The 16,354-nt window shown below is 43.5% G+C and overlaps 3 protein-coding genes across 5 annotated transcripts; all 3 read left to right on the plus strand.

The window, feature by feature from the left end:
- Window positions 1–3,790: 3,790 nt before the first annotated feature.
- On the plus strand, window positions 3,791–5,210 carry LOC115641504. 2 transcript variants are annotated; one of them, XM_030544711.1, is made up of 2 exons: window positions 3,791–4,237; window positions 4,369–5,210. In XM_030544711.1, the coding sequence occupies exons 1-2, from the start codon at window positions 3,956–3,958 to the stop codon at window positions 5,062–5,064; spliced, it is 978 nt and encodes a 325-aa protein (XP_030400571.1). In that variant the 5' UTR covers window positions 3,791–3,955; the 3' UTR covers window positions 5,065–5,210. The 2 variants fall into 2 exon arrangements, with proteins under 2 accessions (XP_030400571.1, XP_030400572.1); XM_030544712.1 differs by having other exon boundaries at window positions 4,372–5,210.
- An 858-nt stretch (window positions 5,211–6,068) lies between these two features.
- Window positions 6,069–10,700, plus strand: LOC115641503. 2 transcript variants are annotated; one of them, XM_030544708.1, is made up of 5 exons: window positions 6,069–6,324; window positions 6,427–6,492; window positions 9,238–9,345; window positions 9,480–9,626; window positions 9,766–10,700. In XM_030544708.1, the coding sequence occupies exons 1-5, from the start codon at window positions 6,225–6,227 to the stop codon at window positions 10,515–10,517; spliced, it is 1,173 nt and encodes a 390-aa protein (XP_030400568.1). In that variant the 5' UTR covers window positions 6,069–6,224; the 3' UTR covers window positions 10,518–10,700. The 2 variants fall into 2 exon arrangements, with proteins under 2 accessions (XP_030400568.1, XP_030400570.1); XM_030544710.1 differs by lacking the exon at window positions 9,480–9,626.
- LOC115641502 lies at window positions 9,031–14,081 on the plus strand. The gene is made up of 2 exons (XM_030544707.1): window positions 9,031–9,040; window positions 10,667–14,081. Exon 2 carries the CDS (start codon window positions 10,680–10,682, stop codon window positions 14,079–14,081), a length of 3,402 nt encoding a protein of 1,133 aa, XP_030400567.1. The 5' UTR covers window positions 9,031–9,040; window positions 10,667–10,679.
- Window positions 14,082–16,354: the final 2,273 nt, after the last annotated feature.

Consider the following 16,354-nt stretch of genomic DNA (forward strand, 5'->3'; position numbering starts at 1 on the left):
GTCCAGAGAAGTATGTTACAGAGCAGGGGCTAGTGCTACTAATTTGAGAAGATTATTTGAAAACACAGCCGGAAGAGGAAACCCTCCTATTCAGAGATACTTGACACAACTACATCTTCTTCTTCTCCCACTATCTGTGACCAGATAAGAGTATTTACCACATTCTGTATTCAGCAGAGCCACTAGCACTCCCTCCAACCCTTTTGGCCACAGCAAATACACTGGGATCTCATGTTCAGCTGATTATCCACTATGACCCCTAAGTCTTTTTCAGAGTCACTGCTTCCCAGAATGGAGTCTCCTAGCCTATAAGTAAGACTGACATTCTTTGTTCCCTACTTTATTACTTTACATTTGGCCAAATTGAAACACATATTGTTTGCTTGCAGCCAGCTTATCAAGTGATCCAGACTGTTCTGTATCAGTGACCTGTCCTCTTCATTATTTACCATTCCCCCAATCTTTGAGTCATCTGCAAGCTTTATCAGTGATGATTTCATATTTTCTTCCAGGTCACTGATCAAAATGTTAAAATAGTGTAGGGTCAGGAACTGATCTCTGCAGGACCCCACTAGAAACACACCCATTCGATGATGACTTTCCGTTTACATTTTGAGACCTATCAGTTAGCCAGGTATTAATCCATTTAATGTGTGCCATATTAATTTGATACCTTTCTAGTTTTCTAATCAAAATGTCATGCAATACTAAGTCAAATGCCTTATAAATATATTACATCTCCACCATTACCTTTATCAACCAAACTTGTAATCTCATCAAAAATATATCAAGTTAGTTTGACAGGATGCATTTTCCATAAACCCATGTTGATTGGCATTAATTATATTACCCTCCTTTAATTTTTATTAATCAGATACCATAGCAGCTGTTCCATTAATTTGCCCAGGATTGAAATCAAGCTGATAGGCCTATAATTTCCTGGGTCTTCCTGTTTAAATATTTTTAAATATTTGCACAACATTAGCTTTCTTCTAGTCCCCTGGAGCTTCCCCAGTGTTTCAAGATTTATTGAAAATCAGCATTAATGATCCAGTGCCTTCCTCGGCTCTCTCTTTTAAAACTCTCAGATACAAGTTAGCCAGACCTGCTGATTTTTAAAAATGTCTAACTGTCTAAAATTATAATAGCTGCTGCGTAACGTCCTCCTGAGTTACTGTTGGAACGGAAAGTATATCATCTCTGTCATCCGATATGAATACATCATCAGGCTTTTCCTAAATACAGAACAGAAAATGTATTGAACAATCCTGCTTTTTCTGCATTATTATTGACAGGTCTACCAGTGCCATCTAATAACAGATCAATGCCATTGTTAGGATTCTTTTTGTCCTAATATACTTAAAAGACTCCTCATTTTCCCTTACTCTTCACGCCCTAGATTTCTCCCTGTGACCTTCTGTTTCCCTTATCAGTTTTCTATCATTCCAAACTTCTAGTATATATTCATTGCTTTATATTCATTGCCATCAACTTCTCCTTTTTCCTATGTGTTATATATTATTTTGGCGGGGTTGGTTGATTTTTTTTAACATCGTCGTTACCTCTCTCAGCTGTGGGATGGTGTACTTTGGGGTATCTAGTGAAATATTCTTAAATACTTCCCAATGATCATTCACATTTTTCTGTTCAAATCCTTTACCATTTGATTTGCCTCATAATTGTTTTCAGCTTTGTGAAATTGGCTCTTTTAAAGCACCAAGTAGATATATTACTGGTATGGACTTTATTTCTGTTTGCACACAACAAATGTGATCAAGCAACCCCTGGGCATTTTTAGGTCTGTGAGTAATTCCTCATGATCTGTCAAGATGAGGTCTAGTATAGAATTCCCCCATGTAGGAGGCAACACTTTTCTGAGTTAGGAAATTTTCATCGATAATGTTTAGAAATTGTGAGGACGTTTTAGTCCTGGCAGCATGAGACTTCCAGCATGTCACTCAGTCTGAAGTCCCCCACCTCTCACACTGAATAGAACCACAAGGACTGTTGCACTAGTGGGGAGAGGATAAAATGGGGCCCAGCTAAGAATATCCCATCCTCTGGACACTCTCCTAGATCCAGAACTGTACATAGGAGACCCCCCTCAATGTGGGGCCACTAGGAGGTGCTTCCCTTAACCTCTGCCATGTGGTCTGAGGAGAAAACTGCAGAAAGAAGCCAGCCGGAGCCCAGCGGGCGGGAGCAGAACCAGCCAAGAAGGTTCTGAGAACTTTCTACAGTTCTGATTGTGTTTTTTCTGTCCTCTGCTGAATGGCTGTTTGCTCCAGGCCTCCCAGTCTCTTCACCCCATACCTAACTACCCTTCTGACCCTTTTCTCACCTGTCCTGTCTCCTTCCTGTTTCTTCCCTTTTCTTTCCATTTAGCGGTTTCCCTCCTTAGTAAACTCACCCCCCAAAATAAAATCTTGTGGAACTGATATGCTGTTTGCTGCCATCACACTGTTCACTCTGCTGGTGTGTTCTGCACCTTCCCCCACCCCCTGGCTTGTTGGTTTATTTAGATTGTAAGCGCTTCAGGGAAGGGACCAGCTACTACTGTATAATTCTGTCTGTACAGCACCTGACACCAGAGGCCCCATTCTTGGCAGGTCCTTAGGCACGCCTGTGATAAACACGATTAATAACAAGAACAGCCTCACTAAGCTATATCTACACCACACACTTTAGTTGATGCATCTTTTGAGAGCTGATAAAGCTGCTGCAGCTAGTGTGTCACTTGTGCATGTGCACACTTGGCTCCTTGCACTGGCACAGTGTGTACTCAGCAAGAGCACTTGTGTCTGTGCACAGAGCGGTGCAGCTGGGATAGGCTGTATCCCAGTGTGCGACTCACCACCATCCAGAGCCCTGTCTTTTGGGAAACGCTGACAATGTATGGTGGGACAGCAGTGAATCACACAGGGATACCCTCCTTTTCCTCCTTGCTGTTAATGGCAGGGGTCTCTGTCTCAGGCCCCACAGAGGTATCCACAGTGCTTGTGACGTCTCTGCCAAGTGCGGCATGCAGCTTGTTGTAAAAGCAACAGGTCTTCAGCTCAGCACCAGATAAACAGTTGGCTTCCTTGGCCTAATGATATGTTTCCACACTTCCTTCACTGTCAAGTGGCATTGCTGGTGGTCCCTGTCATACTCCTTTGCCGGCCTCTACGGTGCAATCTTTTTGTAAATGTACACGTTTCTGCAGCTGGGCTGTAGCTGTGCCATCTCCCTGTAGGCACAGGAGATCTTGACAGGAGTGCGTCTGGAGCATGGAGCCAGCACGCAACCAAGGAACTGCTGGGCAGGCTCACCAAGGTGGGCAATCAGGAAAAGGCATTTCAAAAATCCACAGGTGCATTAGAGTGGGGGAAGGAATGGCTTCTGGGCCCCACGATCCCTGGGCAGTGGAGTTCACCTTTCTGACCAGAGCAGTCACTGCTAGGCATTATGGGACAATTGTTGGAGGATTGTTGGGGCAATATAGGTCATGCAGTGCCTACACTACCCCAAGAGGAGATTTGACCAATCAGGGCAACTTCCGGGGGCGGGTGACCTATCTAGAAGTGGGTCATGTGACCCCTCTAAGAACTCCTCCCACCACCCTCTACCAATCAGGAGGGGTTTCCTCCCGAAAGGACCACCCCGAGAGGAGATTTGACCAATCAGGGCGACTTCCGGGGGTGGATGACCCCGTCTAGAAGAGGGTCATGTGACCCCTCTAAGAACTCCTCCCACCACCCTCTACCAATCAGGAGGGGTTTCCTCCTGAAAGGACCACCCCGAGAGGAGATTTTGACCAACCGGGGTGACCCCTCTAAGAACTCCTCCCAAGGCCCTCCGCCAACCCGAGTGCAGCACCAATACCCCATAAGTACCAGCGCCGAACAGAGGAGGCCATTTTTCTTACCAAGGACACGTGTTTTAGAAAGCGTGGAAAGGCTGCTCAGAGGAAAACATGGACTCCTTTACCACCCCCGTTAGAGCTTCGGACTTTGTTTTACCCCCGAGAGTCTTTGACCGTCCACGGAGAAAACGTTACATCAGCGACAGTTCTGAGGAGGAGGTTGTGACTGCGGGGAGCCCTTTGGCCCAGCCGTTGTTGGATACGCCGGAATCCGACCCCGAAACTCTTGTGAGACATCCCAAAGAGCCTGATGACCTCTCTTTGTCCACCCCCTCAGATCGCCGCTTGGGAGAGTCACCGGTGGACAAGGCAAATGGAAAAGATGGCACTCAGGTAAATGAACGATTAAGAAAAGGCGGTGGGGGGGGGGGTGATAAGACTAGGAACCGGGGGGTGGGTGTTAATTAAAAAAAACCCCTAAGCTGAGGTACTTACACTGTTTTTTTTTAAAAAAAATCTTTTAGCAGATCAATGATGCCTTTCTAGAGGACCCAGAGCCCCTGGACAGCGTTGCATCAAGCAGCGAAGATGAACCGGGCCCACCATGTTTTTGCTCAACACCAATACAAATTGTTGAAGAGGGCTCCGAGGATGATGGGTTTGAAGAGTTTAGGAGAAGGCTAGGCATAGAACTGTCCGAGCCAGTGCCACGTCGTGAGCGTAAAAAAGTTATGCGGATTATTGTACGCGTTGCTGTTTATGCTGTCCTTAAACACTGCCTTAGGGAAAAGCTTTTTGAAGATTGTGAGGGCTGTGTCATAGATGCGCCAGCCCAACGGCACCATGACTGTGTGACTTGGACTTCAGTGGATATAAACTGCAAGCTCCGGGCCCTGTGTGCTGAGCTGTGTTTGGAAAGCTTACTAAACACTGTTATTGCCATAGGTTATGCTATGCAATGTCTGTGCCTAACCCAAGAACATTTAGCACAAGGGGTGACTTTGATAAATGCTGTGCAATTCAGTGGAGACCCTGACCGTGTTTTAAAGAAAATGACCAAGCCGGAAGATGCCTGCTTACAACGTTATATTGACCGTCTAGTTCGCACAAGAAGTTACAGAACCCTGCTTAAGAAAAAGAATATTTGTAAGAAATCTAAAAGGATTAAGTTAGAGAATGGTGAGGGTGCAAACATGCGATATAAAACTTGGCAGCTGTAAATTAAAAAAAAAAAAAGGGGGGTGGGTGGGTTTGTGACTATCTGTGTTTTGTTAGAAGGCTTTTGGCCCTTAAGTTTTAATAAAGCATCTTGGTTTGTTTTTAAGGAGTTGTATGTCTTTTTAAAATAAATAAATAGTTTTGTGAGAATTAGTTTTTGTGTTTGTGTGTGTGTGTGTGTGTAAAAAGACATTCATTTATAGCAAAAAGCTGAAATGCATGTTGTGGGAGGGGAAAAAATCCTAAAAAACAAACAAACAGGATAGTTCAGACATGTTTGAGTATAATACAATTGTTATGGAGAGCTGCTTTTACCAGCAGGACCAAATATTGTTTTTTTTCATCCCATGTCCCTAAGTGGCTCTCTCAGGGATTGAACTCCCAACCTTGGGTTTACCAAGCCATTACTTAAGCCACTGAGCTATCCTGCTTGTTGAAATAAATAGGTTTAAGCACACACCCCACCCTCACTGAATAGCCAGAATGTTTGCAATTACTTACCTTTGTTCCTGTAGGGTTACAATTGATTAGTGAGTTGGATGGTGAGTTCTGATTAATATGAAACGCTATTGGACAGTTTAAATGTAACCAGGGGTAATGGTGAAGCACTATTGGGCAGTTTAAAAGACCCAGGAGTTGGTGGAATGCTATTGGACAGTTTAAATGTAACCCCTGGGGTAAAGGTGGAGCACTATTGGGCAGTTTAAAAGACCCAGGAGTTGGTGGAATGCTATGAGTCATTCTTGCTAGAAAAACACCTCACCCCCAAACTTTAAGCATGAAAGAAACAACCAACCCCAAGACATTAACTGATTTTGCAAAAGGGGACCCTGCACTTGGAAATGGGGTACTGTTTAACACTGTAAGAAAGCCACAAATGTATTTTAACTTACAGGGGTGGAGGAAGCCCTATTGTGTATATAGCATGGTTCCCACAACAGAGATACAAAAGGGTGTTCTGCAGAATCTATTATTTGAGAGCTGTGATGATTAAATTAACCTGTTAGCAACTATGTTGAAACAATGGGGCTAAGAGGGTATAAAAACCTTAGGTATGCTGCAGTCTGTCCTTTTAACAGAAAATCTTTTTACATAACTGCTGGACTGCAAAAAGAGGTAAGCTTGCTGTCTCTAACTCTGAAACTACTGCCACTTTTTGCCCATGCTGTCTTTAGTAAATAATGGTGCCTATGCTTATTGCAGTGTGATCTGTTTTAGCATGGAACCAGTAACTTCAAACTGCATTTTACCACCAGGCCAAGGTAAAAACCATTTTAACTATAGTTAGCTTAATACTGTTAATTTTAAAAAAGTATAGGGATTTGGTGGTAATGCTAACATGTTTGCTTGTTTTTAATCTGAAGGCCCACACACACATGGGGGGAACCAGAACAATCATGTTCCAGCAACACTTTATCCCATAGTGAAAGGTAACTTTTTTTTTACACAACTGGTTTTTAAAATGCATGTGGGCTTTTGAAAAGTGTGTGGCTGCAAGCTTGATTTGGGATGGGGGGGTGGGGGGGGGGGTTGTGAAGGCATAGGTTTTTTACAAAAGTATTTGGTTTGTTTTAAACAGGTTTTTTTTGTTACTGTACATAATGTGGTGTGTGTTTAAAATGGGCTTTGAGGGGAAAGGCCCAAACTCATGGGCTTTTAAATGCAGAGGGGTAGGGTGGGCTGCAACTGGTTTTTAAATGCATGTGGGCTTTTGAAAAGTGTGTGGCTGCAAGCTTGATTTGGGATGGGGGGGGGGGGATTTGTGAAGGCATAGGTTTTTTTACAAAAGTATTTGGTTTGTTTTAAACAAGTTTTTTTGTTACTGTACATAATGTGGTGTGTGTTTAAAAATGGTCTTTGAGGGGAAAAGGCCCAAACTCATGGGCTTTTAAATGCAGAGGGGTAGGGGAGCTGCAACTGGTTTTTAAATGCATGTGGGCTTTTTGAAAAGTGTGTGGCTGCAAGCTTGATTTGGGATTGGGGGGAGGTGGGGGGGGGGGGAGATTTGTGAAGGCATAGGTTTTTTACAAAAGTATTTGGTTTGTTTTAAACAGGTTTTTTTGTTACTGTACATAATGTGGTGTGTGTTTAAAATGGGCTTTGAGGGGGAAAGGCCCAAACACATGGGCTTTTAAATGCAGAGGGGTGGGGGGGGGGCTGCAACTGGTTTTTAAATGCATGTGGGCTTTTGAAAAGTGTGTGGCTGCAAGCTTGATTTGGGATGGGGGGGGGGATTTGTGAAAGCATAGGTTTTTTACAAAAGTATTTGGTTTGTTTTAAACAGGTTTTTTTGTTACTGTACATAATGTGGTGTGTGTTTAAAATGGGCTTTGAGGGGGAAAGGCCCAAACACATGGGCTTTTAAATGCAGAGGGGTAGGGTGGGCTGCAACTGGTTTTTAAATGCATGTGGGCTTTTGAAAAGTGTGTGGCTGCAAGCTTGATTTGGGATTGGGGGGAGGTGGGGGGGGGGAGATTTGTGAAGGCATAGGTTTTTTACAAAAGTATTTGGTTTGTTTTAAACAGGTTTTTTTGTTACTGTACATAATGTGGTGTGTGTTTAAAATGGGCTTTGAGGGGGAAAGGCCCAAACACATGGGCTTTTAAATGCAGAGGGGTGGGGGGGGGGGGGGCTGCAACTGGTTTTTAAATGCATGTGGGCTTTTGAAAAGTGTGTGGCTGCAAGCTTGATTTGGGATGGGGGGGGGGGATTTGTGAAAGCATAGGTTTTTTACAAAAGTATTTGGTTTGTTTTAAACAGGTTTTTTGTTACTGTACATAATGTGGTGTGTGTTTAAAAATGGGCTTTGAGGGGGAAAGGCCCAAACACATGGGCTTTTAAATGCAGAGGAGTGTGTGTGGGGGGGGTGCAACTGGTTTTTAAAAGGCATGTGGGCTTTTGAAAAGTGTGTGGCTGCAAGCTTGATTTGGGATGGGGGGGGGATTTGTGAAAGCATAGGTTTTTTACAAAAGTATTTGGTTTGTTTTAAACAGGTTTTTTTGTTACTGTACATAATGTGGTGTGTGTTTAAAATGGGCTTTGAGGGGGAAAGGCCCAAACACATGGGCTTTTAAATGCAGAGGGGTAGGGTGGGCTGCAACTGGTTTTTAAATGCATGTGGGCTTTTGAAAAGTGTGTGGCTGCAAGCTTGATTTGGGATTGGGGGGAGGTGGGGGGGGGGAGATTTGTGAAGGCATAGGTTTTTTACAAAAGTATTTGGTTTGTTTTAAACAGGTTTTTTTGTTACTGTACATAATGTGGTGTGTGTTTAAAATGGGCTTTGAGGGGGAAAGGCCCAAACACATGGGCTTTTAAATGCAGAGGGGTGGGGGGGGGGGGCTGCAACTGGTTTTTAAATGCATGTGGGCTTTTGAAAAGTGTGTGGCTGCAAGCTTGATTTGGGATGGGGGGGGGGGATTTGTGAAAGCATAGGTTTTTTACAAAAGTATTTGGTTTGTTTTAAACAGGTTTTTTGTTACTGTACATAATGTGGTGTGTGTTTAAAAATGGGCTTTGAGGGGGAAAGGCCCAAACACATGGGCTTTTAAATGCAGAGGAGTGTGTGTGGGGGGGTGCAACTGGTTTTTAAAAGGCATGTGGGTTTTTGAAAAGTGTGTGTGTGGCTGCAAGCATGATTTGGTGTGTGTGTGGCTGCAAGCTTGATTTGGGATTGGGGGGGGGATTTGTGAAAGCATAGGTTTTTTACAAAAGTATTTGGTTTGTTTTAAACAGGTTTTTTGTTACTGTACATAATGTGGTGTGTGTTTAAAAATGGGCTTTGAGGGGGAAAGGCCCAAACACATGGGCTTTTAAATGCAGAGGAGTGTGTGGAGGGGGTGCAACTGGTTTTTAAAAGGCATGTGGGTTTTTGAAAAGTGTGTGTGTGTGTGGCTGCAAGCATGATTTGGTGTGTGTGTGTTATAAAGCTGGGATGGGGGGGGCAAGGGGGATTTGTGAAGGCATAAGTTTTTTTAAAAAGTATTTGGTTTTTACTGTGCATAATGGATTTTTAAAAAGCAGTTTTTGGTTTTTATTTTGCAAAATAAGATGTTTATTGTAGGGCCAGAAATGATTATTTTGTTGTAAAGCTATGATTTTTAAATAGAAAAACACCCTGCTGAATGAATATATATAATTTAAGTTTTACAAGATGGTTTTATGTGTTTGCTCCACAGTACTGTCAAAACATGACCAGAGGGAAAACAAACTCAAAAGAAAAAGAGAGGAGACAGCTGAAAAGGAAAATTCACCAGCATCAGTGACTGATGGACGGATGAAGCCTAGTAAATATATTTGGCTTATTGGTTTAGTTGTTCTATGAGGTTTTGTATTTTAAGTAAATACATAGGTGTGGGTGAGAGAGAGATGGTAAGGTTCAGGTTTTTTTTTGTAACATGTGTTTTTTTTCCCCTCATAGGCATGGGCAACCTTTCTGAAAATACTGTAGTCAGCGCTACAAGGACACCTCCTCCAGAACCACCAAAGAAACTCAAAAGAAAAAGAGAGGAGACAACTGAAAAGGAAAATTTACCAGCATCAGTGACTGATGGACAGATGAAGCCCAGTAAATATATTTTGCTTATTGGTTTAGTTGTTCTATGAGGTTTTGTGTATTAAGTAAATACACAGGTGTGGGTGAGAGAGAGAGAGATGGTAAAATTCAGTTTTTTTTGTAAACTGTTATGGTTTCTTTCCCCTCATAGGCATGGGCAACCTTTCTGAAAATGCTGTAGTCAGCGCTACAAGCACACCTCCTCCAGAAGAACTACCAAAGAACCAAAAATCTGCTTTGAGACCTTTAACAACGCAAAACAGCACTGAAGTGCAGATGAAGCATCCGGGCAGCCCAGACCTCATATACGTGAAACCCAAGGACAAAACAAAAGACTCTGGTAAAAAGCAACCACACAAACACAACTCCAGTTGCTCAGCGGCTACAGCCACACCAAGCCCTGAGAAAACTGTGAGCGAAAATGCCCACATTCACAAACCCAGAGCACGCACTCTAGGGGTTCTGAAGGTGCGCAAACCTGGAGCATGTGATGTATGGGCTCCATATAAAAAACCATGGACTAGAAGCTTCTGCGATGCCAAGGTGTTGCAACCACACAAACACAATTCCAGTTCTTCAGCGGCCACCGCCACAGCAAGCCCTGAGAAAACTGTGAAAGAAAATGCCCACGTTCACAAACCCGGAGCATGCGCTCTAGGGGTTGTGAATAAAACACCGAGCACTGACAAAACATTCTCCCAAAACCATAAGCTCGCCACAGCTCCCCCAAGTTCTAGTGTTTGGGAAGAGTTTGATGCTTCCATCAGAAAAGTGATGGATGCTGTATCCTCGGGGAGTCTAAAAGAACGGCCTTCTAGAAAGACTTGGGAAAAATATGATGCTTTGTTCAGAGCAATGTTAAAAGACAGGAGGGCTGAAAAGGGTGTCTCTGAGCAGGCATGACTAGTCGTGGAAAGGGGCCTGGGTAAAAGGGGCACCCTCCAGAGTACACATCAGCTTATGTGTAAACAAAAGGGGGGACAGCGCTTGAGGGATAAACGGATGGCTGCCAAAAAGTTTCAGGCCAGGGTGGCTGTAAAAATCTTAAAAAGGGCTAAAGAGGTAATGAGGAAAAAAAAACAAAGAGAGATGCCTCCTACTGGAGGCTCTCAGACTGGCTTCTCTGAAAATGGGGAGATGGAATCAGACTCTGGTTTAGCAAATTCCCCAGAGGGCTCTCTAGACAGGCCCCATTCTACTTCCAATGACCCTCATGGAGGCTTCTCAGAGTTTGACTCCCAAATAGCATCTGATGTAGAAGATCCCTCTAATGATCCCATAGAGGAACCCCCAAGTAACCCCGAAAATGCAGAGGTGTATATGGAAAGAGTGAGAAGTTGGCAACATGAATTACCTAGATTTGGGGGGTCAGTATATTGTGAGGAATTTCGTTTTGTCAATCTTGAGCAAATAAATTCAGCTCAGCAGGTTGTTGAAGCCATACACCAAGGAATACAGTTGGTGCTCGATGATGTTAATGGTAGGGTAGGCCCTGATGATTACGTTCAGTTACGTTTAGAGAGCCGTAATTTAGCTAACCCTTTGTTTTCAGTCAGAAGAACTAGGGATGAGCTATCTGCTGAGGATTTCTTAAATCAGACCTCAAAGCTGCTACAGAGCAATAGAGAGTTGCATCTCGATGGGACATTGCGCCTTGTTGTGACAGTTGTGAAAAACAGGGGTGGGGGTGCTCGTAGAGTTTTAAATTCTATCCTTAGTAGTCAAATTATTCATAAAAAAAGACAGTGTTTGGTAGACCTGACTTACACCGGTACCAATCTGTGTTTTGCTGGTGGCCTTTTGGCCGTCATGTCCGATCGTAAACCTACGGACACGGAATTGTTAGCGGAGGCGAGAAAGTTGCATGAGAAACTGGGGTGGTCAGATCAAAAAAAGATTCTGGTCAGTGACGTAGCAAAGTTTGAACAGCATTTAGGAGTGAACATACACGTGGTGCTTTATACGGAAAAAGGTGGCTGGGGCTTTTTTAAAACAGGAGGCCTCACGTACCCCAAGACTTATTTCATCCTGTTGCACGATGAGCATTACTATGGAGTTCTGGATGTGAAAAAGTTGTTTGGAGCGAAAAATTATTGTGAGTTTTGCCACACGGTGTACAGCCACGACCACTCTTGTAGGTATCGTTGCCGCCTCTGCTTGAGTGTAACGTGCTCAGACAGCGTGGGCGTGCAGCTGCGGTGTCCTAGCTGTAGACTGTATTGTCGATCCAAAGAATGTTTAGACAGACATATCGACTGTGCATCAAAAAACCAAGTTGAATGCCTGTCTAAAACTTTGTGTGATAAGTGTCAGTCTTACGTGAACAAGCGGCATAAGTGTAAAGGGAGGCGATGTAAGCAGTGTCAGGGTTTGATTGTTGGTGATGTAGACAGTCACTTTTGTTTTATGGATAGCCTTAGAAAGCCTGAATCCTCAGAAAAGTATATTTTTTATGATTTTGAATGCATGCAGGAGACTGGGTTGCACACTCCCAATTACATTTTTGCTATGTCCTTAAATCCAGAAAAATCCTGGGAATTTAAGGGCGATGAGTGTCTGTCTGTCTTTGTTAAGACCTTTATCGGCAAAGAGTTTCGCGACTATACGTTCCTAGCGCACAATTCCAAAGGTTATGATGCGTACTTCATCGTTAGGCAGTTACTGAAGGAAAAGATGTGCATAGAACTGATCACTCAGGGTAGTAAACTAATGTGTGTGGAAGTGAAGGCCCTGGGGATTCGTTTTATAGACTCTTTAAACTTCTTGCCCATGAAGCTTAGCAAGCTACCGCAGGCATTGGGATTTGAAGGGTGCAAAGGTTATTTTCCACATTTTTTTAACACTGTAAAAAATCAAAATTATGTGGGACCTATGCCCAGTGTGGCACACTATGGTGTAGAAAGCATGATGCCCAGGGAGAAAACAGAGTTTCTCGACTGGTATCAGGACCACAGTTCTGAGGTGTTTGACTTGCAGAAAGAGCTCGCGTATTACTGTCAGCAGGATGTCAAAATTTTGAGACAGGCTTGTATTCTATACAGAAAAGAGATCATGAAAATGACGGAGAAGGGAGATGTAGTAGAGAAAGAACCTGGTAAATTCACCGAAGTAAAACTGTGCATAGATCCATTCCAGTACATAACACTGGCATCTGTTTGCATGGCTATGTACAGGTTTATGTTTTTGGAGCCTAACACAGTAGCTCTTCTGCCTCCAGACAACTATCACAGGCAGAAAAAAAGATATTCAACCCCATCTATTCAGTGGCTGTTGTATATCTCTTACAAAGAAAATATACAAATACGGCATGCTTTACAGGGTGGGGAACTACAGGTAGGACCCTACTTTTTAGACGGTTATCCCGATGTTGATGGGCTACGCACAGCCTTTGAGTTTAATGGATGTTTTTTCCACGGCTGTGTCACCTGTTATTGTGAAAAAGCACAAAATCCTATGACGGGGACATCTTTTGGGTTTCTTTATTACAAGACGCAGCTCAAGGCTGACTATCTGAAACGACTTGGTTTTGTAGTGAGGACTCTTTGGGAGCACGAGTGGGAGGTGATGAAAGAAACAGACAGGGAGTTGGCAGACTTTTTAAACCGAGCCCAGTTACCCCAGCCTCTTGTGCCTAGAGATGCTCTTTTTGGGGGGAGAACAAACGCTATCCGCCTGTATTACAAGCCTAACCCCGGGGAAGAAATCCACTATTATGATTTTACCAGCCTGTACCCTTTCGTAAACAAAACCAAAGAATACCCTATCGGACACCCCGATATACTTTATGACAAATTTGGACCCCTGGCAAATTATTTTGGAATTGCAAAAGTTAAAGTTTACCCCCCACGAGGCCTGTTTTTCCCATTGCTACCCGTCAGAGTGGGTGGCAAGCTTATGTTCCCGCTATGCCAAACCTGTGCGGAAACCGAGCAGCAGGAGACATGCACCCATACTGACGAGGAGCGGGCCATCCTGGGGACTTGGTGCACGGTGGAATTGAACGCGGCTATAGCGAAGGGGTACGTGGTGGCTAAAATCTATGAAATCTGGCATTTTAATGAAAAATCTAATAAACTCTTTTCAGAGTACATAAAATTACACCTCCGCCAGAAACAAGAGGCTTCAGGGTATCCCAGTTGGTGCACCAACGAGGAAAAACAAAATAAGTACGTTAGCGATTTCTGCCAGAAAGAAGGCGTGCGTTTACGCCAACATGAGATCAGATCAAACCCTGCTAAACGCCAAATCGCTAAACTGTTTTTAAATTCTCTGTGGGGTAAATTCGGCCAAAGAACCAACCTACCCAACACCAGCATCGTGAGAGACCCTGACGAACTCTTGCAGTACCTATTTCCCCCAATTACAAGGTTTCATCCTGCGAGTTTATCGATGATGAAACAGCGTGCGTGTCTTGGAAGCATGCAAAAGAACGGTACTCTGTCTCTGGCAATACCAATGTTGTCATAGCCTGTTTCACCACCGCTTATGCCCGCTTAGAATTATACAGTCTGCTAGACGGTTTGCAAGAGCGGTGCCTGTACCACGACACTGACTCGGTGATATTTGTGAAAAGGGAGGGTGCCTGGAATCCCCCTTTGGGGGATTATTTAGGGGAACTCACAAGTGAGCTCCCGCCAGATCAACACATCACCGAGTTTGTGTCGGCAGGCCCAAAAAACGTATGGGTATAAGTTGTCTGGAGGAAAGGCCTGTATAAAAGTCAAAGGTATTACCCTAAACGTAGCAAACTGTGAAAAAATCAACTTTGAAAGTTTAAAAGATCTAGTCCTGGACTACTGCACGGGCCTGCGAGATAACGAAAACACCTCAAAAAAGATAGAGGTGCAGCAGCCCTCTATTGTAAGAAACAAAAACCAGTGGCAAATAGAAACAAAAACCCTTAAAAAAACACAAAAAGTGGTTTATAACAAGAGGGTCCCTAGGAAAAGGTTTTAAAACCCTGCCCTACGGCTTTTGAAAAAAATGGATACGAGTGGAAACACCCCTTTTCCGCAATTCTTGCGGGGCCTAGCAACTGCGGAAAAAGTTACTTTATAAAAAATGTGTTGAATAATGCCAAACAAACACTATCTGTTATGCCTGAGAATATCGTGTGGTGTTATAGTTGTTGGCAACCTCTGTATAAAGAACTGCTCTGTAAATATCCCTTTATCAATTTTATGGAGGGGTTGCCTGATGCTTTGGATGATGACAGTTTGTTTCCTACTAATAAAGTAAATATGGTTATCATAGACGATCTGATGAACTCTGCTTGTGAAAGCGGTGAAATCGAGAAAGCTTTTACCAAGTACGTGCATCACAGAAACCTGAGCATTATGTATATAGTTCAGAACGTATTTTGTCAGGGAAAAAAGAGTCGCACAATTAACCTAAACACAAAGTACATGGTTCTATTCAAAAACCCCAGGGATAAATTACAAATTGCTACGCTCGCCTCGGCAAATGTACCCTGGCAAAGCTCAATTCTTTCTAGAAGCTTTGAGGATGCTACCAAAAGACCTTATGGCTACCTGGTGGTGGATTTAAATGCTTCCACACCGGAAGCTTATAGACTAAGAACCGGTCTTTTCCCTCCAGACTGGCCAGTGGTTTATACTTTAAAAAAAACAGCTGGATATAAAAAGAAATGACTTATCGGCAGGTCCCTTTTTAACAGCTGGGACTGCTGACTGAAAACATGTCTAGCTGCGTGAAGAGAAACCTGGGCCTTTTAAAATTACTTAGCAAATCGTCCCCGCAGCAAAGGAAGGCTATTCTGTGTTCGGCCTCTGACGATCTAGTAGTGGCCATCTCAGAAATAGCGCTCAATACCTTAAAAGGAAACATACCTTTAACACAAAATCAAGTGCGTGTGTTGAAAAAGAAACGCACGCTTATAAAAACTTTGTGTAATAAGAGCGTTTCACTTAAAAGAAAAAAGCATCTGGTAAAGCAGTCTGGGGGGGTTTATTGGGCCTCTGTTTAAGTTTTGCTATCCCCCTGATAACAGGGCTTTTAACTAATCGATAATGGAGTATGCAGAAAAAATGTACCTGGTGCCCAGCACCAGTTGGAGCAATTAAGGGCTCCCCCTCCAGCAGAGGAAATATCAGAACAGCAGCAACTCGCTTACTGGATGCTGAAATGAAGTCTGTTCTTCAAAGAACTGACCTGGCCGAATACGAAAAGGCTAACTTTACAGCGCCGTGCTTCAAAGGTACCTAACGTACGTGAAGCAAAGTGATGCGGATAAAGGGAAAATAAGTCTGTTTCTAACCGGAACAGAACAAAGCGTAACTGCCAAACCCCCAGAAACACCAAAGAACTCAGACTCTGTTGCTCAGGAGGTGCTGGATAATGTGAATAAGCGTTATAAAAAAAATGCAATAGTATTGCTAAATAAACTGGGGCAGGATAAAAATCTCTCTTCATGGAATGATAAAGGGTCTTTTGTGTACAAAGGCTCTGTGGTTAATGGTTCTAACATGCTTGACTTAGTCAGGGCTGTCACCCAAACTCGCTCTGTACCTAGCAAACGTGTACCTAAAGGATGGGATGTGTTTATGAATGCCATGGCGGAACTGAACGTACCATCTTCTGTCATGGGCAATGCAGCCAACAGAGACCTTTTGGAACGCCTCAAGGCCTCGACTGCTGACACCGGGGTGGATCAGGAATCCGTGACCCCTTTTTTGCCCTATAAAAAAAAAAAAGATTGGCTAAAAGAGCCAATGGCTCAG

The sequence above is a fragment of the Gopherus evgoodei genome, unplaced genomic scaffold (assembly GCF_007399415.2).
Source record: "Gopherus evgoodei ecotype Sinaloan lineage unplaced genomic scaffold, rGopEvg1_v1.p scaffold_355_arrow_ctg1, whole genome shotgun sequence".
NCBI lineage: Eukaryota > Metazoa > Chordata > Testudines > Testudinidae > Gopherus > Gopherus evgoodei.